Source organism: Perognathus longimembris, chromosome 3, assembly GCF_023159225.1.
Source record: "Perognathus longimembris pacificus isolate PPM17 chromosome 3, ASM2315922v1, whole genome shotgun sequence".
Lineage (NCBI taxonomy): Eukaryota > Metazoa > Chordata > Mammalia > Rodentia > Heteromyidae > Perognathus > Perognathus longimembris.
In genome coordinates this window covers 42,353,199-42,377,970 of record NC_063163.1, presented here as the reverse complement: position 1 = coordinate 42,377,970, position 24,772 = coordinate 42,353,199, and the positions used below count along the sequence as shown (strand labels likewise).

The 24,772-nt window shown below is 39.5% G+C and overlaps 1 protein-coding gene and 1 pseudogene across 1 annotated transcript; both read left to right on the top strand.

Annotated features, from left to right (window-relative positions):
* The first annotated feature begins 266 nt into the window (after window positions 1–266).
* Med4 (mediator complex subunit 4) lies at window positions 267–21,880 on the top strand. The gene is made up of 7 exons (XM_048341370.1): window positions 267–429; window positions 6,879–6,945; window positions 9,302–9,472; window positions 12,134–12,191; window positions 13,870–13,956; window positions 17,594–17,725; window positions 21,025–21,880. The coding sequence occupies exons 1-7, from the start codon at window positions 305–307 to the stop codon at window positions 21,195–21,197; spliced, it is 813 nt and encodes a 270-aa protein (XP_048197327.1). The 5' UTR covers window positions 267–304; the 3' UTR covers window positions 21,198–21,880.
* Window positions 14,058–16,260, top strand: LOC125348272 (annotated as a pseudogene).
* Window positions 21,881–24,772: the final 2,892 nt, after the last annotated feature.

Here is a 24,772-nt window from a genome sequence, read left to right as displayed (position 1 = left end):
TAGTTTAACGTTTTGGGGATAACAGACTAAAGCGGGGTTAACCTGAGGAGACCCGGGGATAGTTCATGAAGAAAATGCCATTATGTAAGTCTCTCAGATGCTTAAAATCTGTTTATCCAAAACCTCAATGGAAGCCCTCGCTGGTACCAGCAGGTGGCGACGGCGACCGCAGTGCACCTCCAGGAGCACAGGGGGCGCTCTTAGCACAACCTCTCTTCCCTGCATCTCGGTGACACTTCCTTCCGCTTCCCTAGATTCAGAGCTCACTGCGCACGCGTCGGCTGCTGCTACTCTGTGAAAAAGGATGGCGGCTTCTTCGAGTGGGGAGAAGGAGAAGGAACGGCCGGGAGGCTGCTTGGGGTCCGCCGTCGGTAACAGCACGCGAGAGCGACTATTGTCTGCGCTGGAAGATCTCGAGGTCTTGTCTAGGTAAGGCTGGCGTCCAGGCTGAGGTCGGTTCCCGGCCTTTTTGGCTTGGTCTCTGAGGGGCTCCGTGGGGGCGGGTCCCGAGTCTGTGAACGCGGGGCTCGCCGGCCCGCGGGACTCGTGAGAGACGGGTTTTCCCCGTTAGATTACATCTTAGTAATACCACGGATTCTGAAAAGCCCACACCGAGACGGATGGACTGTGAGAATTCTCCAGGTCGAAACCCCTTCGTTGGCCGATCTGACAGACCTGCCCTGAGCACCCCTCGCTCGGGTCTGCAGCGCCGGGGAGGCCTGACGCCCGCGGGGCGCCGGAGTCCCCGGGGAGGGAGGCCGACGTGGAGGACTCGTGTGGTGAGAGCGATGCTCCAGCAGCAGGCCGCTTCTTGGAGCGCGAGTTCCAAACACCTGTTTCTGTGGCAAGGCGGTTTCCTGGAGACCTGTTTGGGAATGAATGAGTTCATCCGACTGGTAGATGGCACGGCAGGTGCAAAAGCTTGGCACCATGAGTACGCTGGATTCTGTGGAATGGAAAGTTGTGTGGGACGGCTGGAGTTTGGTAGGGATAAATGCCAGGTTAGAGGTAGATGATTCCTAATATTTTCCATATTCTTAGTATTCTTATACCCCTGATATCCTGTTATTAATATTCTCCATGTTGTCAACTTTTATGATAGTTAAAGACTATCATACAGTTAGAGCCTTCCTTTAGTGCAGTAATATTAACTTGGGTGTTAACATCCTTTTGCCTTTGTCCAATTTTGTTATTGTCGTTTGTTTGTGCCGGGACTGGAGCTTGAACTGAGGGTCTGGGAGCTGCCTTTCCTCTCTTTGGCGCAAGGATGATGCTTCTCCACTTTAGCCACAGCTCCACTTTCAGTTTTTTGGTCTCTGAGACACTTACCTCCAATAATTCCGTTCCTCAAATCTCGGCCTCCTCAATAGCTAGGAGTACTTGTGTGAGCCACTGGCACCGGGCAGAATTATCTTTTTTTGTCGGTCGTGGGTCTTGAACTCAGGGCCTGGACACTTGTCTCTGAGCTCTTCTGCTCAAGGTTAGGGCCCAACCACTTTGAGCCACAGCACCATTTCCAGTTTTCTGGTGGTTAATTGGAGATAATAGTCCCAAAGACTTTCCTGCCCTGGCTGGCTTTGAACTGCAATCCTCAGATGTCAGCCTCCTAAGTAGCTAGAATTACAGGTGTGAGGCACCAGTGCCCGGCAGAATTACCATTTTAAAAGGTACTTTATGCCACATTTCTGTTAACAGTACTTGGTAGGGTCCTGTTGCCCAATAAGATGAAGTTCCTTAGCTTGGTGTGAAGCAAGGCTGTTCTGGTAAAAACTGTTACTTTCATTTGCTGCCACACTCCTCTATCTTCCCTTCCCTCTTCCCTTTCCAAATACAATTCACACAGATTGACCAAATATGGATGTATGCAATGGTGGTCAATTAAGAATGTAATGTACGACCCAGTGACCCTTTAGCTATGGTGTACATTCTAGTGCCATGCGTTACATACTTGTTTGTAGTGATGCTGACAGTTATAGAGAAGTCTGGCACATACAACTATGTACAGTACATAATATTTGATAAATTAAAAATTGTTACTAGTTACATATTTACTATATTTATATCATTATTTTAGAATGTATAGTTTACTATACTTTAAGTATTCTTGTTACTTTTAGTAATTAGGACAGGCTAACCTTCCAGCTATATTAAGACTGTGCATATGTCCCCAGATCTAGTTCTCTTCTGCCAGCAAAATCAGATTTAATGTATTATTTCATCATTTTGTGTGAGCATATCATGGCTTAGATTTTAGAGGATCATTATTGACCTTAAGAAAAATAGCTAGGGGGCTGGGGATATAGCCTAGTGGCAAGAGTGCCTGCCTCGGATACACGAGGCCCTAGGTTCGATTCCCCAGCACCACATATACAGAAAACGGCCAGAAGCGGCGCTGTGGCTCAAGTGGCAGAGTGCTAGCCTTGAGTGGGAAGAAGCCAGGGACAGTGCTCAGGCCCTGAGTCCAAGGCCCAGGACTGGCCAAAAAAAAAAAAGAAAAATAGCTAGATTAGTACTATAATAGCTTGTAATAATCAGTTCTAATGTACAGACTTGTCTAAAGAATATATAACCAATGCAGGAAAATTTTATGGTTACTATTTGCCATTGAATGAATTATAAAACAAAACAATAGCAACAAAAAAGAATTAGGACAGGTTATGCTGGCAGCAGCCTCATACATCTTGTGATTACTTGTGGCTCTTGATTGCTTCTCATTGACTGGTTGCTCTATATCCTCTAGGTTTGTAAAAGTACAGTGTGTGAATTCCAACTACAACTAAATTGCCTAATGATATATTTCCCGGAAAGTGTCTTGTCCTGAAGCTAGGCATTACTATACTTCCATACTAATGCTAGCTATACTTCCTTACCTTGAATGCCATTCCTATTCCTATTCTAGGATGATGAACAAATCATTTAGCCCCCAGAATCTATCTCAAACATTACCATTTCTGTAGTTGGCTTTCTTTGGCACCTTTAGAATCTTATGTATTGTGGGGATTTTTTGTTTGTTTTTGCTTTTCTGTAGGTTTATTGGACTGGGATTTGAATTCAAGGTCTTGTGCTTGTGAGGCAGGTGCTCTACTTCTGAGCCATGCCTCCAACACTTTTTTAACAGTAATTTTTGTTCCTGCCTGTGATCAGGCCTGGACTAAGATCTGCATATTTTAAGCTTCCTGTTGTGGCGGAGATATCAGGTACATACCACTATGTTCTTTGAGATGGAGTCTCACAGACTTTTCTGCCCAAGCTGGCTTGGAACTGTTATCCTCCCTATGTCAGCCTCCAAAGTATTAGTATGAGCCACGGATGCCTGGATACCCATTGTGTTTTTGTTTTTTTTTTGGCCAGTCCTGGGCCTTGGACTCAGGGCCCGAGCACCGTCCCTGGCTTCTTCCCGCTCAAGGCTAGCACTCTGCCACTTGAGCCACAGCGCCGCTTCTGGCCGTTTTCTGTATATGGTGCTGGGGAATCGAACCTAGGGCCTCGTGTATCCGAGGCAGGCACTCTTGCCACTAGGCTATATCCCCAGCCCCCCCATTGTGTTTTAAATTATACTTAGACTACTTATGATCAGCTGTTAGTTTAGTCCTTGAGTACATTATTACTGAAGTTACTAGGTCAGCATGATATTGAAAGATTTAAGAAGAATCTGAAAATAGAATATAAATGTATTATGTGTTTAATCTCATATTTAAGCCAGATTATACTCAAATACTGCCTTGTGACAAATAGGACATGTAGAAAAACTAAGCATGTGGAATTTTCAGCCATCAGTGGTTATTACAGTGAACAGGCAACTTAGGCACAAGGCTTACTACGTTACCTCTCTGTACATGTTTGTACAGATTTGTGGAAATACCATTTCCTTTGTCTTTGCTGGATTTGTAGTTTATGGTGGAGAGCTTGTCAGCTTCCTTATCTCTTTAACAAATGCCCTACTTTATCAGCTATTCTGGAAGAATTTTCATCTGAAGGCTAAATATAGTACTTGTTGGCTTCTAATTCTAATGTCCTTTGCTAAGGAATCTTGTGCTGTTCAATGTGGAATTTGTCTAGCAAATGTGTTTTTTCTTGTCTGTGTTGCCCATCCACGCAGTATGAATGGTAGATTTTTCTGTAAATATGTTGTCTTCATGAAGATTCATGTCCCTCTTTAGGAAGTGGCTTCTGTCTTTTGTTCTGAGTCTTGTTTTTAGAATTTCACATCTTTGCTTTAGCATGCCAAGTTTTCATTTGCTTTCTGTAAAAAAAAAAAAAAAAAGCTGTAGTTCTTTTGTCCTTTCTCCATGAGTGCCAGAAAGACTGCTTTCTCATTCATTTCTTGACTGTATCTATTGACACGTTGATGATAGTTATTTTGTAGTATGTAGTTAGAACCATTCTCTTGGAGGTTTTTTTTTTTTCCTTCATGATTTTCAAATGATTTGTCTGCTACATTATTTTCTTTGTTCATCACTAAAGACTGACAGTGCATGGTATGTTGCTCTTCTATCACCCTGAAAATGGTTGTTGGTGGGAGTGGACAACATGACCCCTAAGTGTTTGCCGCTTAGGGGTCATTAGAACATCTCATCAGAATGAAGGGGCTCCAGTCCTGGGACTGTTACAGAGCAGCAGTAAGACTCAGAAACTTCTTCCCCATACTCCTGTGTGTAAGGTAGCTCTTTTAAGGCTTTCTGTGAATGTATAGTTCCAGATTTTTCTCCCACCACACTCCTTTCCAAATACTACCACCCTTAACCTGGGCTTGCTTTGACTAGAGCAGCTTATCTGTATGTTTGAAGAAAGATTCATATGACATACTGTTTTCATACAGTGTCACTCTCCAAAATACACCCTAAGTCTGTCTGTGCTTTTCCCATTTCTGTCACTAAATTTCAGAGGCTAGAACCTAATTAAAGCCATGCAATGTTGCCTTTTGCCTGGAATACTACAAAGAACTTATTGTCTATGGCCACCTTATAATCAGTTCGTGAAATAGCACAGTGGTTGTTTACAAGTGCAAATCTGTTCATGTAATTTCTTTGTTTCTCATTGCACTTAGGGTGACAATATTAGAACTAATCTTTTACTGTGACTTCAAGGCTCTTCCATTTTTCTCACTTTACTTCCCTCTCTTTCATGCTTACTATGCTCTGGTTGTCAACCCATGTTTGGGCCAAAGAATTAGCTGTGTATTCTGCCTTTCATTTTAGCCTCCCAGATCCAGTGATTGGATTTTCTTGTATAATTTGTGTCTTACCTCAAAAGATGTGCTGTTAGGAGAGGCCTTCCCTGACCACTCAGTTTATATAAGTAGCCAGCCAACCTCTGCTTTATTTTCTCCTTCGCCTTTTCACTCTGATCTTAATTCTTTTTGTCTCCTGTATTATAATTTAAATACCATTGTTCATTTTTATAATCTAAGGATTTATAAAGTACCTTGTACATATAGGTATTCAATAAATATTTGAGAATTGAGTGAATGTAGCCTTTGTGTTTCCATGTCTGCCTTTTTCATTAATTCATAGTTCATACACAGTGGTAGAGGGAGTAGTAGGAGAGAAAATGGTAGGAGGCTAGCAGAAAGGAAGGTGGAGATATTAAGTAAGAGAAGCCTGGCAATCAGCACAAAAAGAAGCGAACACTAGGCCTAACTAGAGCAGTGTCACATAGTGGTAAACCTGTTCTCAAGTAATTTTTTCAGTGCTGAGGGTTAGGGCTTAGATTTTCGCATGCTTTGTAGGCACTCTTCCACTGAGCTGCATTCTCCTGCTTTTGAAATAATTTTTGAAAAGTCCCACATGTCAGTGAGTTTGAAGATACTACGTAATTATGACCTGCTATAAATGTATACATTTTCCTGAACATATTTTTTAATCAAACATTTCTAACAGTGCTAATTTTCATGTGGAAAAACTGGCATATGCATTATATAAGCATTCTAGGAAGAAGAAATTTCACAATCTTTCTTAGATGACAAAGATTTCACTAGCTGAAGTAGAGAATCTTCAGTTGTGTTGCCTTACCTAAAACACAAATACATGTTTATTCATCAGTCTTTTCATATAAGACAAGAGTCAAGAGACTTTTCTAAAAGGTCAGACAGTATTTCTGGTTTTTGCTTTTGTTTTGTTTTCGGTTAACTATAGGTTTTTGGAGGGATAACTACAGTTAACTCTGCCCCTGTAGTGAGAAAGCAGCCATTGGTATAGGTAAATTTCTGGGAAGGGCAGACAGTCCTGTGCTGGATTTGACCTGTATGTTTTCTTGTGTAGATCACTCAGTGCTTTGGCTGCATTTTCTTGAAAGGTTTCTTTGAGGTGAGATGAGAACTGTCTCTCATCCAGCAGTCTCAGACTTTCCTGAGCTTTTCTGACATCTCCCTGATACTTTATGATTGTCTTTCGCAAATGTTTATTGTCTTCCTAGCATTCAACTTGGGTTTTTAAGAAAGAACTCTTTCTATTTACATATTTCATTGGTATTTATATAATTATGGCATTTATATAATTATACAAATATGGTACTAAGTGAAACTTGTATGAATCTTGGTGCAAGTACAGTGCAGCTCGTGGGAACCAGCCATGCCATGAGGACCATGAACCCAGCAGTCATTTGGGCAGAGAGCAGTTAAGAAAGCTGCTGTTGTATGGATAGTTCACACCTACAGTCCTAGCTACTCAGAAGACTGAGATTGAGAGGATCTCAGTTTGAAGTCAGCCTAGGCAGCTGTAAGATCTGCAAGTCTGCAAGAACCATCTCCTATCAGCAAAATGCCACACTAGAGACATAGCTTAAGTGGAGTGCCAGCTATGCCCTGGGTGGGGAGGGGTGAAGTTCCTGTTGTACTGATTTTACAAAAGATTTTGCTTATTGGTCTGTTTTTCTCTTAGGGAACTTATAGAAATGCTTGCTATTTCAAGAAACCAAAAGTTGTTACAGCAGGGAGAAGAAAACCAGGTCAGTAGCTTCTTTTTTAATTTAAAAATGATAGAAATGGCAATTCCTACAAGGTTTATATTTTCATTATGAGAGAGCTGGAAACCATTAAATTGATATTTCATTTTTTGTTTTTGAGATAGACTCTAGCTCTGTAATCCAGATGGGATCCCTCTGCCTCCATTTCACAAATGTAAATTGATATTTTCTTTACATCACTTACATAAGATAACAATGTGCTTAAAAAGAAAATAGTTGAGTAAGGGCTTAGCAGTATGTTTTTGTAATAGGGTCTCATGTTTTTACCTACAGCTAGCCTCAGATCCCAGTATAACAGATTTATGCCAGCATACCTGCCTTACTGATTGAGATGGGTAGCTAACTTTTTGACCTGGCTGTTCTCAAATTATAATCCTCATGATTTCTGTCTTCCAAGTACCTGGAAGCCCTGCCTCAGAAAAAAAAAAAAAAATATATATCTGTATCTATCTATCTATCTATCTCTATCTATCTATCTATGGGATGTCACTGATGATGAATTTAGGCCTGAAAGTATGGAAAGGGGCTAACAGTAGGAGTATAGTATTAACAGGGTTTTTTTTTTTTAAGATACATATTTTAATAGAAGACACCTAAATACCTGTGAGTACTTTTACTAGGAGGCTGTCCTGGCTGTGCAATAAGTGAGATGCAAGGCATAAGTTTGTTTCCTAGGTACTTACTAAATGTTTGCTCTGAGCCAGGCACATGGAGATTGTTCATACAATCTCTTGAATAATCAACACTAACCTTCCCTACACTTATTTAACAGTAGCAGTTCTTTATATTAATACCTTGTCCCTAACACTATAGATTCCTGTGTTTTTATTGAAACTGTTAAATATTAGATAGGGATGTATCCATTTGAAATTTTCTAGCCACCAGTTAGTTTTGGTTTGTTTGTTTGTTTAATTGGAGGTAAGAGTATCACAGACTTTCTTGCCTGGGCTGGCTCTGAACCTTGACCCTCAGATCTTAGTCTCCTGAGCAGCTAGGATTATAGGCATGAGCTGCCAGTGCCTGGCTAGAAGAATGTTCTAAGACTGGGTTGTACCTTAATTTTTTAATGAGCAGTGATGATTTGCTGAACTCTTCCTACGTCTACTTGGTCTACATTATATTATAGCATAATCATATATTACAGCCCAGGTGATAGGTACTATTAGTATTTCTCTTCCTAAGGAGAAAACAGGCTATGAGAGGCTAGTAACTTCTTGTATCACGCTTCTAGCAAATGAAAGACTTGCGATTGAGCCCCTATTTTTTCCCTTTAATTAACCTTTGTGTTTTTTTCCTTATCTTTTCCCCCCCAAATCTACTTTTCAGACAATATGTTAGTACAAATGTGTAATTTGAAAAGTTTTTGGTTTCACCTAAAATTACCTTAAGTACCAAAAATTTAGAGCACTTCAGTACCTCATGTTTTTAAGGCTTAACTTGTAAATTCTTGATTGAACTTAGCACACATGATATCATGGGCCCATATAACCTGAAATGAAATAAACTTGCCCATTTTGGCATATTGCAACTTTTTTTGTTTGTTTGTTTTGCTAGTCCCGGGGCTTGGGACTCAGGGCCTGAGCACTGTCCCTGGCTTCTTTTTGCTCAAGGCTAGTAGCACTCTACCACTTTAGTCACAGTGACACTTCTGGCTTTTTTTTGTTGTTGTTGTTTATTTGTTTTGTTTTTGTTGCCAGTCCTGGGGCGTGGACTCAGGGCCTGAGCACTGTCCCTGGCTTCTTTTTGTTCAAGGCTAGCACTCTACCTCTTGAGCCACAGTGCCACTTTCGGCTTTTTTCTACATATGTGGTGCTGAGGAATCAAACCCGGGGCTTCGTGTATACGAGGTAAGCACTTTACCACTAGGCCATATTCCCAGCCCATATTGCAACTTTTTAAAAGACTAATTTCATCTTGTTTTCCATGAAAGAAGAACAGAAGAAGTAGAAAATCTTTATATTATCTCTGTTTCCTAAACTGATAGGTGGGTCATTTTATTCTTAACAAAGATTAAGAATAGGGCTGGGAATATGGCCTAGTGGTAGAGTGCCTGCCTCGTATACACGAAGCCCTGGGTTTGATTCTCAGCACCACATATATGGAAAAAGCTAGAAGTGGCACTGTGGCTCAAGTGGTAGAGTGCTAGCCTTGAGAAAAAAGAAGCCAGGGACAGTGCTTAGGCCCTGAGTTAAAGCTCCACGACTGGCAAAATGAAACAAAACAAAGATTAATATTACAAATTTTATAGCCTAGCCAATTCGGGTATGGATTTTTTGTCTCGTTGGAAAGTAGTCTTTTAATATTCTGTTGTCTGATTTAGTCAACTGTTATACTATAGGTCCTGGAGTTGTTAATTCATCGAGATGGGGAATTTCAAGAACTTATGAAATTGGCTCTTAATCAAGGAAAGATCCATCATGAAATGCAAGTTTTAGAAAAAGAGGTAGAAAAGAGAGACAGTGATATTCAACAACTGCAGAAACAGCTAAAGGAAGCAGAACAAATACTGGTAAGTTGATGATTGTTTTTAAGGTGAAAAAAAAAAGATGTTAATGGTACATTAATAAAGTCTGTGTCAGGGCTGGGGATATGGCCTAGTGGCAAGAGTGCTTGCCTCGTATACATGAGGCCCTGGGTTCGATTCCTCAGCACCACATATACAGAAAATGGCCAGAAGTGGCGCTGTGGCTCAAGTGGCAGAGTGCTAGCCTTGAGCAAAAAGAAGCCAGGGACAGTGCTCAGGCCCTGAGTTCACAGCCTAGGACTGGCCGAAAAATAAATAAATAAATAAAGTCTGTGTCAATATTATAAAGAGTCAAAAACTTGACTTTCCAAGTCTAGAGTGGACATGCTGTCACTGGCTAATTGAAAGACCATCTGGGGCTGGGAATATGGCCTAGTGGCAAAAGAGCTTGCCTCATATACATGAAGCCCCAGGTTCAATTCCCCAGTACCACATATATGGAAAACGGCCAGAAGTAGCGCTGTGGCTCAAGTGGCAGAGTGCTAGCCTTGAGCAAAAGGAAGCCAGGGACAGTGCTCAGGCCCTGAGTCCAAGGCCCAGGACTGGCAAAAAAAAAAAAAAAAAAAAAGAAAGAAAAAAAAAGAAAGGCCATCTGAAATTTTAGTTTGTCAAATAATTTAAAATCAGTAAAAATATGTATTAGTTTCATAATTTGACTAACATTTACATTAACTTGGTGTCCCATCTAAAACAGGATTTCTTAAAAAGTTGAATCTTTAAATAGTTGTAGCTTCAATTCAACATGTCAATTTATGTGTCCAGTGAATCTTGATCAGGACTAGATATATGTCAAGGACCAACTCTAGGTTTTCTATCTGTTGTTTTGGGCTACTCTATTTAAGAAGCAACTTACTTGCTGTTAGCAGTTATTTCACTAAATACTAACTTAATGTAATCGTCATACAGTGGTATTACAGAAATAGCTGAGCTTGATTTTCATTTGAACTAGACATTGCTGGCATTTTTACTCCTGCTGAATCTCTACAAAAATATGCCAAAATAGACTCCAATAACTAGGAGCGGATAACTAAAGCCTCCCTCCTGAAAGAACAACCTCAAGTAATTGCTTTAAAAAAAAAAAAGTAATCTGTTTTTCTCTGTGAAAGTAATATTTGCTTATCAAAATAAAAAAAATTAATATGGAAATAGCAGAAAGAAGGAGAAATTGCTTTTACTTTTCATTGTTTGTATGGTTCAGTCAGCCTAAACTAATAATAATTTAATTAGTCTGGTCTCTTTTAGGTTAAGGTATTTTGTTTTTTGTTGCTGTTTTTCTTTGGTCTTTCCTGGGACTTGAACTCAGCCTGGGCGCTCTCCTTGAGCTTTTGTGCTTGAGGCTAGTACTCTACCATTTGAGCCACCACTACACATCTGGAGTTTTGTAGTTAATTGGAGATAAGAGTCTCACAGACATTCTTGTCCAAGGTTCGCTTCAAACTAGGATCCTCAGATGTCAGCCTCTGAGTAATTATGATGAGAGCCATTGGCACTTGGCTAAGTTGTATTTTTTAACTTACTTAACGTAAGCAGGATGCTAATAGACTTTCAGTTAGTATGTAATTATTTCCTGTTGCATAGTTTTCCAAGTTTGCATTATAAATAATATTTGGGAGACAAATCTTTTCTTTAGTATTTTGGATTATATTCTTTAATATTCCCAAAAATGTAATTACTGAATTAAAGATAATGACCTTAAGAATCATAAGAATGAATTTTATAATTAAGTAGTAGCAGCTAACAGTGACTGAGTGCTTAGTCACCAGGCCCTATGCTTTGCATATAACATGCATTATCTCAGTCAATAACAATTCATACCATGTCATTGCTACTATTCAGATGATGAAACCCAAGGCTTTGAATGAATAATTAACTTGCCTCAATAGCTAAAAAAGGAGAGATGGAAATTAGATCTCTCTGACTTCATACTCTAGCCACAAAGGTAGGTTTGACCTTTAGTGTAGCTTGATGGAAAAATGGGTTGCTTTCCTAATAGCAACCATTAAGCACTACAGAGATGTACAAATGAATAAGGTCAGCCCAGGAATGTTTCTTGTAAACTAGAAGGAAAAAATATTCTTCCCCAGGAGGTAGAGCTCACTGGTAGACTATTTTGCTAACATACATAAGGTCATGGGTTTGAATCTCAGCACTGAAACAGAAATGGGGGTTTGTAGCCCAAGTTGGCACTGAAATTGTGATCCTCCTGCCTCAGCCACACTTAATCTTAGAAAGATGTCTTTTTAGATATTTAGGATATGTATTTAAAACATTTAGAAGATACATTTAGATGAACCTTTTTAGGTATTTTAGAGTAGGATGCTTTTGAGTAGCACATGGTCTGGATCTCTTTTTCATGTTTATATGATACATAACCTAAACAAAAAATGTATCTCTCTAGTTTATTTTTTTTCCACAACAATTTATGAATGGAGACTGATTTGTGAATATCACATTCTTTCATTAAATATAACTGGACATAAATGACATCAAGTGGTATTTTAGGACATTACAACTAAATTTTAATGATGTACCAAGTTTTGCAAATTAGGTCCTATGGATAAGTGACCTGGTTAATTAAAGTAAAAATCATGCTCGTTATAATTAATGCTAAATCATATTTCTTTTGTTTTAATATTGTTTTTTTAGGCAACAGCTGTTTACCAAGCAAAAGAAAAACTTAAGTCAATAGAAAAAGCAAGAAAAGGTTAGTACTATGGACTGGCCAAAACTCAAGAACTTCAAGAATCTTACAAGAATATTACTGGTAATCATTAGCTGCTGTTGAAAAGTTGCCCAGTAAATCTTCATTGTACAGTATGTTGTGTTTTAGGCATCCTTAGGGAAGTACAAGGAAGGATCTCATCTGTTTTCAGGCTTTGTTTTCTGGTTTATGGCTTTGGAATCAAATGTGCAAGTAAAGACAGTGGTTTATGAAACTGGGAGAAGAAGTGGGATTTGAATTGGACCTTGAAGTCTATCACAGAGAGAATGAAAAGAAATATCCATTGTACAACTCATCTATGGGGTTTGAATGCCATGAAGTCAGCTAGAAATAGCTTTGCAGATAATCATATTTAGTGACTCATATTTAGTGAATCATATTTAGTCTCATATTTAGAGACTCAGTTGCCTCTGCACTGTTTTCCATTTTCAAAAGGCTTATCTATAGGATCCTTTACTTCACATGTTAAATACAGTATTGTAATAAAAAGTTTGGTAGCATGCCTCTAATGATTTGTAGATAGGTTTACATTTAATCATCTCAGATTTATTGTCTGCTTTTCCTCTATTCTGTTTCTCTGGGAGCTTATACTGTTTGGTTGTTTCATATGAAAAAACAGTAGCCTCTGAGAAATGATAGACCAGTCTTCTGAAACAGGAAACAAACCTCCAGGAGAGGTGACTGTCTGAAATCTAGACCATGGTTTTGTTTTGTTTTTAGTCCTCAAATATGCTAAATACATACACAAACACTGTATGTTATATTGAAACCAGTCTTAAATTTATAGAATGAAAAATGAGTTCTCACTTCTTACAGGTTAACTACCATGTTTAGTGTATGCCCTTTAAGATTCTTTTCTAGATCTGAGAATATATGATGAAATACAAACACACGTATGTACGTGTATTTAAAGCAGAAATCAAGTGGCTCTGTGTATATTTAGCAACTCATCTCATTTGCCTCTGTACTTGCAGTGAAGATATTATACATACCTTTTTACTTGGGTCTATTCAGAGCCTGCAGCCTTGTTAATTACACAGGACAGGGCTAACTGATTGTCAGCCTCCTAGCTTGGTCATGAGTAGTACATAAAGCACTGTTTGCTGTATTTTAGCTGTGCTCACTGGTGATGTGAGAAGAGTAACGGTGTTTAATGAAGGTTACTAATTGAGATTGTTGAGTATTATTATCCTCTCTCAACTTGTTTCTGTGTATCAGCTGTTCTTTTTTTCACTTGTCTTGGGGCCTGAACTCAGGGCCTGGATGCTGTCCCTGGGCCTCTCAGTGCTCAAGGGTAGTAGCACTCTACCACTGGAGCCACAGCACCACTTCCAGCTTTTTCTAAGTAGTTTAGTAGAGATAAGAGTCTCACAAACTTTCCTGTGATTTTTGAATTGGGATTCTCAAATCTCAGCCCCCTGAGTAGCTAGGATTACAGGCATGAGCCTATCAGCTGATTTTGAGTGGGTATATTGCTCTTTAATTTGAAAATATAATACAGGTTTATAAAACCTATTCAGGTATGGTTATGGAAGGTAGGTGACTGAGATTAATTATCCCTTTTTCTGGTAATTTAAAATTGTGATGTGTCACTATGATAAACGTGCTTCAAAATTTGGATGCTTGCTAATCTGTTACACTGTTCTCTTAACTCTCTCAGGTGCTATCTCCTCTGAAGAAATAATTAAATATGCACATAGGATCAGTGCAAGCAATGCTGTGTGTGCCCCACTGACCTGGGTTCCAGGTAAAAATGCTTCTCTTTTATACTAGATAAGTATGATTTTGAAAGTCTTTAAGTATTTGTCTATAAAATCAGATTTATGTATAGAATGTGTTTATTATTAGAAAAGTAATCCAATGGCATATGTGTATAACACATGAATATATTAAAAATACACATAATAGATTTTATGTTAGACTCTTACCATGTCATTAGTACTGGGAACTATGGTTCTTTTTAAAGTAATATTACTGAGTTTTGACAAGACAATTGATTTATACACCTTAAAACCATACTGGGCTAAAGGCAGCAGCAGCAGAGACAACTCTGGGCTTTGCATCTCAGTGTGTGGGCTATTGTGGCTGCTTATGTCTTGTCTGTCAAGATGGTTGATTGGGATTCTGGGCACCATTTTCTATTTTTGTGATCAGTTAGTGCTCTTTTTCTTGGCCCCGGAAGAGGTATTACTCAAATATCACTGTTTTTTACTATGATATTGATGAATTACTAGCTAAAAGAGCAAGATTAAATATTTATTCACCAAATGAGGAGCAGGCTCTACAATGCTGTCAGCATATTTAGATTCCTGTTCCAGCTGACCACAGAATTCATGGTGACTTCTGTCTGTAATGGAACATGGAATGTAGTCCCTTTGCAAGAGTATTTTTTAACTCTTCATCCTGTGAACTGGGTTGTGGATCCTGGAACAACATGCTGAAACTGGGTAAATTTCCTATGAAATAAATGACTATCCAAAGATCACAGTGACAGAAGCCTGAGATTTGCCATGTAGAGTTCTGCCTCTATTGATTTTACTCTGAAATCATAAAGTTCTAATAGAATACCAGGTGGATATTGTCATAGCAACGGCAATCAAGAGAGGTCCTTTGTGTGGAAACCTGAGGAGTGTAACAGAGATGATTTTTGACCAGGGTGTAAAGGTTCTGAACGGTCTACTTTGTCCTGGAGAGAAGGACAAGGACAAGGACAAGAAGAGGAAAGAGAGAAATACCAAACGATACTGGAATTATGTAAAGAAGGTGGTCATGGAAAACTCTGTTGCTCATGTAACATGCATCATCATGGTTTTCAGAGAAGTCATATGGACACATAAAGATCAAAACCAAAGTGGAAGAGCAGAATCGTGGAGTCTGAACAACTCAATAGTTTAGAGCTGTTGAAACAAGTGATCTCTTTGACCAGTAAGAAGTGCCCAAAGGGGTAAGTTTGACATAGAGAAAAGATGGAGTCAGAATTGAAAGTGAACCCTGGGCAGTTTGAAGCGGTGGCTTTCTTATTAAGGAAGAAATTTTAAGTAGTTGAGGCTGAGGAAAATAATTTCCCAGACAGGACTGGGATAGAAGCATGGATGATCTCTTGGAACTTACAGAGGACATGAAAAAGGAAATTAGTGATGCTCTAGGCCACGGCCCACAGGATGAGATTCTAAGTAGTGCATTCAAGTTGCAAATTACTCGAAGAGATATCCAGACCTTACAGAATGGTCAGTGGCTCAATGATGTAGTCATTAATTTCTACATAAATCTTCTAGTAGAAAGAAGTAAAAAGCAAGGCTATCCAATACTTCACGCATTCAGTACTTTGTTCTATCCTAAATTAAAGTCTGGTGGTTACCAAGCAGTGAAAAGATGGACCAAGGGGGTCCATCTCTTTGAACAAGAACTTATTCTGATACCCATTCATCAAGAAGTGCATTGGAGCCTGGCAGTGATGGACTTAAGGAAAAAGTGTCTTAAGTATCTGGATTCTTTGGGACAACAGGGTCAGAACATCTGTCAAGTTCTTCTTCAGTATTTACAGGATGAAAGTAAGACTAAAAGAAATGTTGAACTGAATCCTTCAGAGTGGACCCACTACAGCATGCAGCCACATGAGATTCCTCAACAATGGAATGGGAGTGACTGTGGGATATTTACATGTAAATATGCAGATTATATTTCTCAGGACAAGCCTATCACATTTACTCAGCACCAGATGCCTCTCTTCCGGAAGAAGATGGTGTGGGAGATCCTTCATCAGCAACTGTTGTGACCCTGGCTCCTGGTGCTTCTCGCTCAGATGTTTCCACATATGTTTGCATTGTAGGTTAAAAAGACCCTGCATTGTTTCTGATCTCACAGGTGTGTCTGCATGGTAGTCCTGTGAGACTGTTCCTGGTTAGCCCTGCATGGTCAGCTCAAAAAGAACCAGTGCTAATTAATAGGGATTTTACTTTTTGTTTTGTTGTTAGGGTTTGTGTGTGCTGGTATTGGGGCTTGAACTCAAGACTGTCATTGAGCTTCTTTGCTCAAGACTAGCAATCTACCACTTGAGCCACAGCTCAACTTCTGGCTTTTTGGTGGTTAATTGGAGATAAGAATCATGAGCCCGGCACTGGTGGCTCATGCCTGTAATCCTAGTTGCTCAGGGGGCTGAGATTTGAGGATTGAGGTTTGAAGCTAGCTGAGGCAGGAAAGTCCATGAGACCTCCTGTCTCCAGTAAATTACTAAGAAGTGGTGTTGTGGCTCAGTGGAAGAGTACTAGCCTTGAGCACAAAGAGGCTCAGGGACAGAGTACAGATCCTGAGTTCAAGCTCCAGGACCAGCAAAACAAAAACAGAAAATCTCATGAGCTTTCTTGCTTGAGTTTTGAACTATAGTCCTCAGATCTCAGCCACCTGAGTAGTCAGAATTACTGACATGAGTTGCTAGTACCCAGCAGGGTTTTTGTTTTAAAGAGTTTTTTCTCTATCAATGTGAGAACTGCTGGATTTATTTACTTACTTACTTACCTACCTACATACATACATACGTATCAGTTGAACTCTGGGCCTGGGCCTGGGCCTGGGCACTGTCCCTGGGCTCTTCAGCTCAAGTATAGCACTCTACCACTTGAGCCACAACGCCACTTCCGGTTTTCTGGTGGTTAATTGGAGATAAGACTCCAATGGTGTTTCTTGCCCAGGCTGGCTTTGAACCACGATCCTCAGATCTCAGCCTCCTGAGTAGCTAGGATTACAGGTGTGGCGCTGGCTTGGATTTATGAAATTTTTTTTCTGTGTTTATGTGTATTCATGTGATAAAACAAAAAGGTAGCAAGACTTATTTCAATCAACAAATTGTAAGTGGTAATCTTGCCTGTATTTCCAGGTGTGAGGATCATAGTGTAAGGCTAGGCCTGTGCAAAAGATACAATACCCACTGGGCACTGGTGACTCATGCCTGTAAACCCTAGCTACTTAGGAGACTGAGATCTCAGGATTAGGGTTCAAAACAGCCTAGACAGGAAAGTCTATGATATGACTCTTTAACAGCAAAAAGCCGGAAGTGGAGCTGAAAGTGGTTCAAGTGCCAGGCCTTGAGTGAAAAAGCTAAAGGACAGTGCCCAGACCCTGAGTTGAAGCCCCAGTATTGGCACGTGTATACACGCACACACACAAATTCAGTATCCTAAAATAACCAAAGCATGGCTTAAGTAGTAGAATGCCTGCATAGCAAGTTCAAGGCCCTGAGTTCAGACCCTAGTGCTACCAAAAGAAAAAAATAATTAAAAATGTAGTTTGAGTTTTTGTATGAAACATGGTAAATCAATAGTCAAAGAATACATCATGGTTTTTATGTTTTAACTATGGTTGAATTAAAAGCATTCTTTATTATTTAGGAGATCCACGCAGACCATACCCAACCGATTTAGAGATGAGAAGTGGATTATTGGGTCAGATGAACAATCCTTCCACTAATGGTGTAAATGGTCATCTCCCAGGGGACGCCCTCGCAGCAGGCAGGCTGCCAGGTAACATTAGCCTCAGGAATGTTTTCTGAGATGTCCCTGATGAGCAGCTGGCTGCAAATGTTTGAGATTCCAAACCCAGCTGATGAGATGGGCTTTAGTAGCTAGTTTATCTGCCAGTTAGCCTGCTCTTTCCTTACTCCATTTAGATTCTCCTAGATAGAAGTTATGGAATTAGGTAAGCTGCTTTTCCCTTCCTTACCTGTTGAAATTCTGCCATCTTCCTCAGGCATTGGGCATTTCCTTTCCTATTATTATTATTGTTTTTATTTTATTTTTTTTTTTTGCCAGTCCTGGGGCTTGGACTCAGGGGCTGAGCACTGTCCCTGGCTCTTTTTTTTGCTCAAGGCTAGCACTCTGCCACTTGAGCCACAGCGCCACTTCTGGCCTTTCTATATATGTGGTGCTGAGGAATCAAACCCAGGGCTTCATGTATACGAGGCATGCACTCTTGCCACTAGGCCATATTCCCAGCCCCCCTATTATTTTTCTTAACATAGTGTTTTTGCTATTGTGAAGCATCTTATAAAAATAGAATAATAAACGTATTTGTAAAATAGAAAAAGACACAGCAAAGGAAAAAGATACCCTTTTGGGGGCAGTCAAATTAAAATACCTTAGCCTATCATTTCTGTTAGCTGTACCCTGTAGTACAACTTTTGAACTAACTGCAAATTTTAGTTCCCATTGTTACTGAATTGTATGTCTTCCATAAGGAGACAAACCATGCTGGCAAGTTAACAGAGAAATTGAAAGAATTGAAGTAATTGTTAGTATTACTAAAGGATTAAGAGACTTTTTCTTTCTCTCACAAGTACAGGCATAAGCAATATAGGCTGCTGTTAGTATACTTAGAACCAAAGCACCAGCACACAGAAAAGACTAGAAGAGGGTCTTCCACATGCTGTCCCAAAGCTAACATTAAATCAGGGCATTTCCCTGGAGAGAGTGTAGTGCAGCCACCACTGTTAGTCAAAGAAATTAGACAAAGTATCAGAAGTCAGCACTGACTAGCAAGAAATGATGCTCTCTGGGGTTCAGGAACGCTTGGTGGGAATCCACCCTTTGGGATTCTGGTAAAACCTAAGAAGTCACATGCAGGGGTGCCACTGAAAGTTGCTGAGAGGTAAACACCACTTGACCTGCACTCCAACCAGGCTCACAGGAATAAAGGAAAAATGACAGTCAAGGAAGTGAAGCTTGTTTTGCAGAATACCCCTAGCACCTTCTGCTGACAAAACCAGAGATTGCAGCAGCTGGCCCAGGAAAAAATGGTGTCAGGGATTAGGAAGGTTAGATTGAAGCTGACTGGCAAACCTATACAGTCCCTCCCCTCCCCTCCTTCCCGCCTTTTTGTTTTTTGTGTGTGCTTGTCCTGGGGCTTGAACTGAGGGCCTAGGTGCTGTCGCTGAGCTTTTTTGCTCAAGGCTAGTGCTCTACCATGTGAGGTACAGCTCCACTTCTTTTTTTATGGTTAAGAGTCTTTTAGGGGCTGGGGATATAGCCTAGTGGCAAGAGTGCCTGCCTCGGATACACGAGGCCCTAGGTTCGATTCCCCAGCACCACATATACAGAAAACGGCCAGAAGCGGCGCTGTGGCTCAAGTGGCAGAGTGCTAGCCTTGAGCGGGAAGAAGCCAGGGACAGTGCTCAGGCCCTGAGTCCAAGGCCCAGGACTGGCCAAAAAAAAAAAAAAAAAAAAGAGTCTTTTATACTTTCCTACTTGGGCTAGCTTTGAACCTTCATCTTCAGATCTCAGCTTCCTGAGTAACTAGGATTACAAGTATGAGCTACAAGCCCCTAGCTTAGTTTAACTCTTTTGATCTTCTTCAAATCCGCCTTCTTCCTCTTCATCTTAAACTAATTTGCTTTGCTCTGTACCTTTTCTTCAGTTTTGGTGTGATTTGGGACTTTGTGTTTGTAAGATAGCTCTGACACACACATTGCCAGTCAACAACTCTGATGATTGTTATTTTTCTTTTTTTTTGGCCAGTCCTGGGCCTTGGACTCAGGGCCTGAGCACTGTCCCTGGCTTCTTCCCGCTCAAGGCTAGCACTCTGCCACTTGAGCCACAGCGCCGCTTCTGGCCGTTTTCTGTATATGTGGTGCTGGGGAATCGAACCTAGGGCCTCGTGTATCCGAGGCAGGCACTCTTGCCACTAGGCCATATCCCCAGCCCCTTATTTTTCTTTTTATATTGGTCCTGGGACTTGAACTCAGGGCCTAGACTCTGTCCTTGAGCTTCTTTTCCTCTACTTCTGACTTGAGTAGTTCATTGAAGATAAAAGTCTCCTGCTTGGCCTGCTATCCTCAGATTTCAGTGTATATCCTGAATAGCTAGGATTGTAGGTGTGAGCCATCAGTGGCTGAAGTGATACATTTTTAAAAAAGCATTTCTTCTGTTTTCTAAGAAATTACTCAAATCTATTATAATCCTTAAGGTGTAGTATACACTATTACATATTTTTATATATTTATAATATATCAAATATGACCTAATTATATATTACATGTGTTGCAAATAAGAAATTGTCAAGTGAATGAATAGTTTCTTACATTGTAGTGTGTGTGTGTTTGGTGCTAGTTCTAAGGCTTTATTTACTTATTTTTGCCAGTCCTGGGCCTTGGATTCAGGGCCTGAGCACTGTCCCTGGCTTCTTTTTGCTCAAGGCTAGCACTCTGCCACTTGAGCCACAGCGCCACTTCTGGCCATTTTCTATATGTGTGGTGCTGGGGAATCAAACCTAGGGCTTCATGTATATGAGGCAAGCACTCTTGCCACTAGGCCATATTCCTAGCCCCAATTCTAAGGCTTTAAACACAGGGCTTGGGTGCTATCCCTGAGTTTTTTTGCTCAAGGCTAGCACACTACCACATGAGCTACAGCTTTACTTCCAGCTTTGTTGATATTTAATTGGAAATAATAATCTCATGGAGTTTCCTACCCAGTCTGGCTTTGAACTAAAATCCTGAGATCTTAGCCTCCTGAGAAGTTAGGATTACAAGCATGAACCACTAGCACCCAGCTTGTGTGTGTGTAATTTTAAACAGGGTCCCGCTTTAATTTGATCTGCCTTAGTTTGTTCAAATATGTATTTTAATTCTAACTTTACCCTTAATTCAGTGGCTAGGGATATACTCAGTGGTACAGCATGTGTTTAGCATACATGAATGAAGCCTTGGGTTGGTTCAGTTTCCAGAAACACACTCATACTCAAATTATTTGCATATGGGGAAGAGTAATGAAGAAGTAGATTAATACCAGTAGCATTGTTCTTACACATACTTCTCTCTTTTCTCTAGATGTTCTTGCTCCACAGTATCCATGGCAGTCAAACGACATGTCAATGAACATGTTACCACCAAATCACAGCAATGACTTTTTGTTGGAACCTCCTGGGCATAATAAGGAAAATGAAGATGATGTAGAGGTTATGTCCACGGACTCCTCAAGTAGTAGTAGTGACTCTGATTAAAAAACTTATGAGATTGCACCTAGAACCGAATACTCTAAGATTTTCTTAATAGTGGGAAATATAAACTGCACACTCCTAAGTGTAGCCATGTAGACTGTGCATCCTATTAAAATCAAAGTGGGTTTTGTTTGCAAGCCCCACACTGTGGTTTTAGTTCTAATCTACTAGGCAGATGTTGGGGACTAGTCAAATTTACTGTTGTGAAAGTTGTTGAGCCAGTTCCATGCTGGTCTGCCCTGTTCTGTTCTAGGTGTGCTGCTTTGGAAGCACATGGTAGGGAGATGATCCATGCACATGTGTCACTAACCAGCATCAGGAAATATTTAGAAAAGCATTTTTCAAAAGTGGTGGGTTACTGCCATGCAGAGTTTAGAGTACAAACATATCAGAGTGTAGTTTTTCAGCTGTGCCACAGTAATAAGTTGTCAGTTGTATTATTTGTAATTATTGTTATTTTATAAATAAAATTGTTTTTGTTTGTACTTTGTTTTTTAATTTAAATACCTTAGTGGAGGTAAAACATTGTTTGTTTGTTTTGCAAATCCAGTAACATTTCCAGATACTTAGCTAGGATTCTGCAGTGGTCATGTCCATGATGTTGGAATATATCTGACCCAGTAATCCCAACTAGCAAGTTTCTCACTCCTTTTCTTAGAAGAAATAAACTATTTATTAACAGAATGCCTACTATAGTCATGTCTGCTTTCAAGAATAAGTTGTGTCGAAGGTGTTAGAAGACAACTGCATCTTGCCTTTACCTTTTTTTTCTAATTTTTGAGACAAGGTCTTGATAGGTGGCCTTGAACTCAGTGTGCCGACCTTGGTCTCCCCATGTGCTGCGGCTAGCTGCTTCCTACTGTAGTTTCCCAGCAGGAGGCAGTTTAACTGCTTCTGGTGGTTATCCTTCATGTCAAAGAATTTGTTTTTACGTCCATTTCTGATTTAGCAGTTTAAATTTTTGAGGTTCTGGGGTCTGAATTAAGAGCCTTTCCACTTGGTAGGCGGGTGATCTGCCACTGGACCCACACCCCTTAACCTTTTTGCTTTAGTTATTTTTCAAATAAACTATATATTTTTTTTGTCCAGGTTAACCTTGAATTTATATCCTCCTGCTATTGTAGCTGGGATGATAAAAGTGACCCACTGACTTAGCAGTTTTGGGTAATGTATTTTTCCTACTGCATGTGTAATAAAACACCAACTGTGGAATATTTAGGAAATAGCGCAGAAAGAAAGCAAAATTATTAGTATTCTACCCAGAGTTAATAATAGTTAATATTTTGGTAAAGATTCTATTTAAAAATCCACATATATGCTTTCTGTAAAATGTGAAAAATATTTCCTGAAATGATGCAATATAATTTTAATTGTTAACACTGTATCCTTCAAGGATTTTTTTTCCAACTTTGGTTTTTCTTTTTCTTTTTTTTTTGGCCAGTCCTGGGCCTTGGACTAAGGGCCTGAGCACTGTCCCTGGCTTCCTTTTTGCTCAAGGCTAGCACTCTGCCACTTGAGCCACAGCGCCACTTCTGGCCATTTTCTGTATATGTGGTGCTGGGGAATTGAACCCAGGGCCTCATGTATACGAGGCAAGCTCTCTTTGCCACTAGGCCATATCCCCAGCCCATGGTTTTTCTTTTAATTAGTTTGATCTCCAAAAAAATTGGAGAATTAAAGTTAACCTTAGAATTCTACAATGTAGAAGGAAAACTGTAGTATTAAAATGTCTCTGTAGGCTTATATCTGCAAATTAATAATATAATTTTATGTTAAATTGTGCTTTTTGAGTACTAGGAATAGTTTTTTTCCTGTCTATATATTGTTTTGAAAAGATTTGCATTATGCTTAATATTACGTGATTTTCTGTAATGATCTGCTTTTTTATTGCTGAATGTGTACATTTTTCCTTTTTCTGTTGTTTATATATAAACTCATTGCTAATTTTTAAGGATAGATTCAAAAGGAATGCATATTTTCAATTTTTTAAATTTTATGCTGTAACAAATTATACAAATTTGCTAGCTTAGAATAACACAAGTCCATCTTATACTTTTGTAGGTCAGTAGTCCATAATGAGTCTCACTGGCTAAAGCCAAGATGAGTGCTTTCTTGGGGCTCTGGGGAAGGTGTGTTTCTTCCTCTTTTCCAGGTTAGAAGTGCCTTTAGCTCCCAGAGGAGTCTTTTTCAGTCAGCATCCCTGATATTCTTTTTGCCCATCTTTTCCACATTTGAAGAATTTTGCTACTATCCTGGGCCCACTGGCTAATCCAGGGAAGTTTATTTTATTTTAAAGTTAGCTGAGATGACCTTATATTTGCTACTGTGTGGTTAAGACTGGTATTTGGTAGGTTATATATATATTAAATATATTTTCTGCTTACAGTATTTTCAAGTTATGATGAATTTACTAGAATATAACTATCAGAATATATAATTTATATCAAAAGGTACAAACAATTCAAGTATCTACTGATAGATGAATAGGTAAGCAAAATGTGATATATAAACAGTGGAATATTATATAGCCTTAACAAGAAAGGAAATTCTGAAACATTATTGATATACACATGGACAAGCCTTGAGGACATTATGCTAAGGCAAATAGGCCAAGCACAAAGGAGTACATATTGTGTGATTCCAGTTGGTGTACCTGGAATAGGAAAGTTCAGAGACAAAATAGAAAAGTGGTTTCCAGGGGCTGGAGAAGTGGACATTAGTTTGTAATAGGACAGAGTTTCAACATGGGAAGATGAAAAGGTTTTGGAGATGAATGGATGATTGCATAATAGTGCTATAATAAAAACAGATGGTGTTAGTATATGGAGAAATTGAAGCCTCAGTGTTGATGTAGTATAAAATCCAGTCACACCAATAAACCATTCAGCAGTTCCTCACAAATTAAAACAGTTAACCTGTATGGTCTAGCAGTTCCACTTTTATTTATCTGTGAGAATGGACACCTTGTCTATACAAAAACTTGCATACCAATATTCCTAGAAGCATTACATTATTGAAAAAAAAACTTGTGTCCTAACTGAAGGAAAGGGTAAACCTAGCCATGTAATAGAATAGCATTCTGCTATAAGAGGAATTGATACTTGCATCCAGATGGATAATCCCTGAAGATGTTAGGCTAAGTGAAAGAAGCCAGACACACAAAATGACATGTACAGTTAAAATTTTATGAAATTTCTGGAGAAGGCAAATCTAGAGAGCTAGAAAGAAGTTAGCCAGTCTCCAGGGGCTGGGAGAGGGGCACCCAGGGTGATTACTGCAAATTGGGCACTGGGTTTCTTTTTGATGATGAAAATATTCTGAATTAGATGATGTTGGGATTGAGGACAATATTTGTTTTGCAATTTGTGCGCTTTCAAATGAAAAAAATCATTTTCTAGATCAGGAGCTTTAGTAACATGCCATGAAATGAATTTGAGATTCTAAAAGTAGTATTAAAGCAACATGAATTAATTTGAATGGTATACCCATACACACCAATCCCATGGAATCATTTTGCAATCAATAAAATATTAATACAACTTGGATACTATAATGGGGAAGGAAGGAAGCAGAGGAGA

Excerpts from the sequence above, each read along its gene's own strand:
- Med4 (XM_048341370.1), top strand. The coding sequence starts at position 305 with ATGGCGGCTTCTTCGAGTGGGGAGAAGGAGAAGGAACGGCCGGGAGGC. Across the intron at positions 6,946-9,301 it reads AGCAGGGAGAAGAAAACCAG|GTCCTGGAGTTGTTAATTCA; the intron begins GTCAGTAGCTTC and ends GTTATACTATAG. Across the intron at positions 17,726-21,024 it reads CGCAGCAGGCAGGCTGCCAG|ATGTTCTTGCTCCACAGTAT; the intron begins GTAACATTAGCC and ends TCTTTTCTCTAG.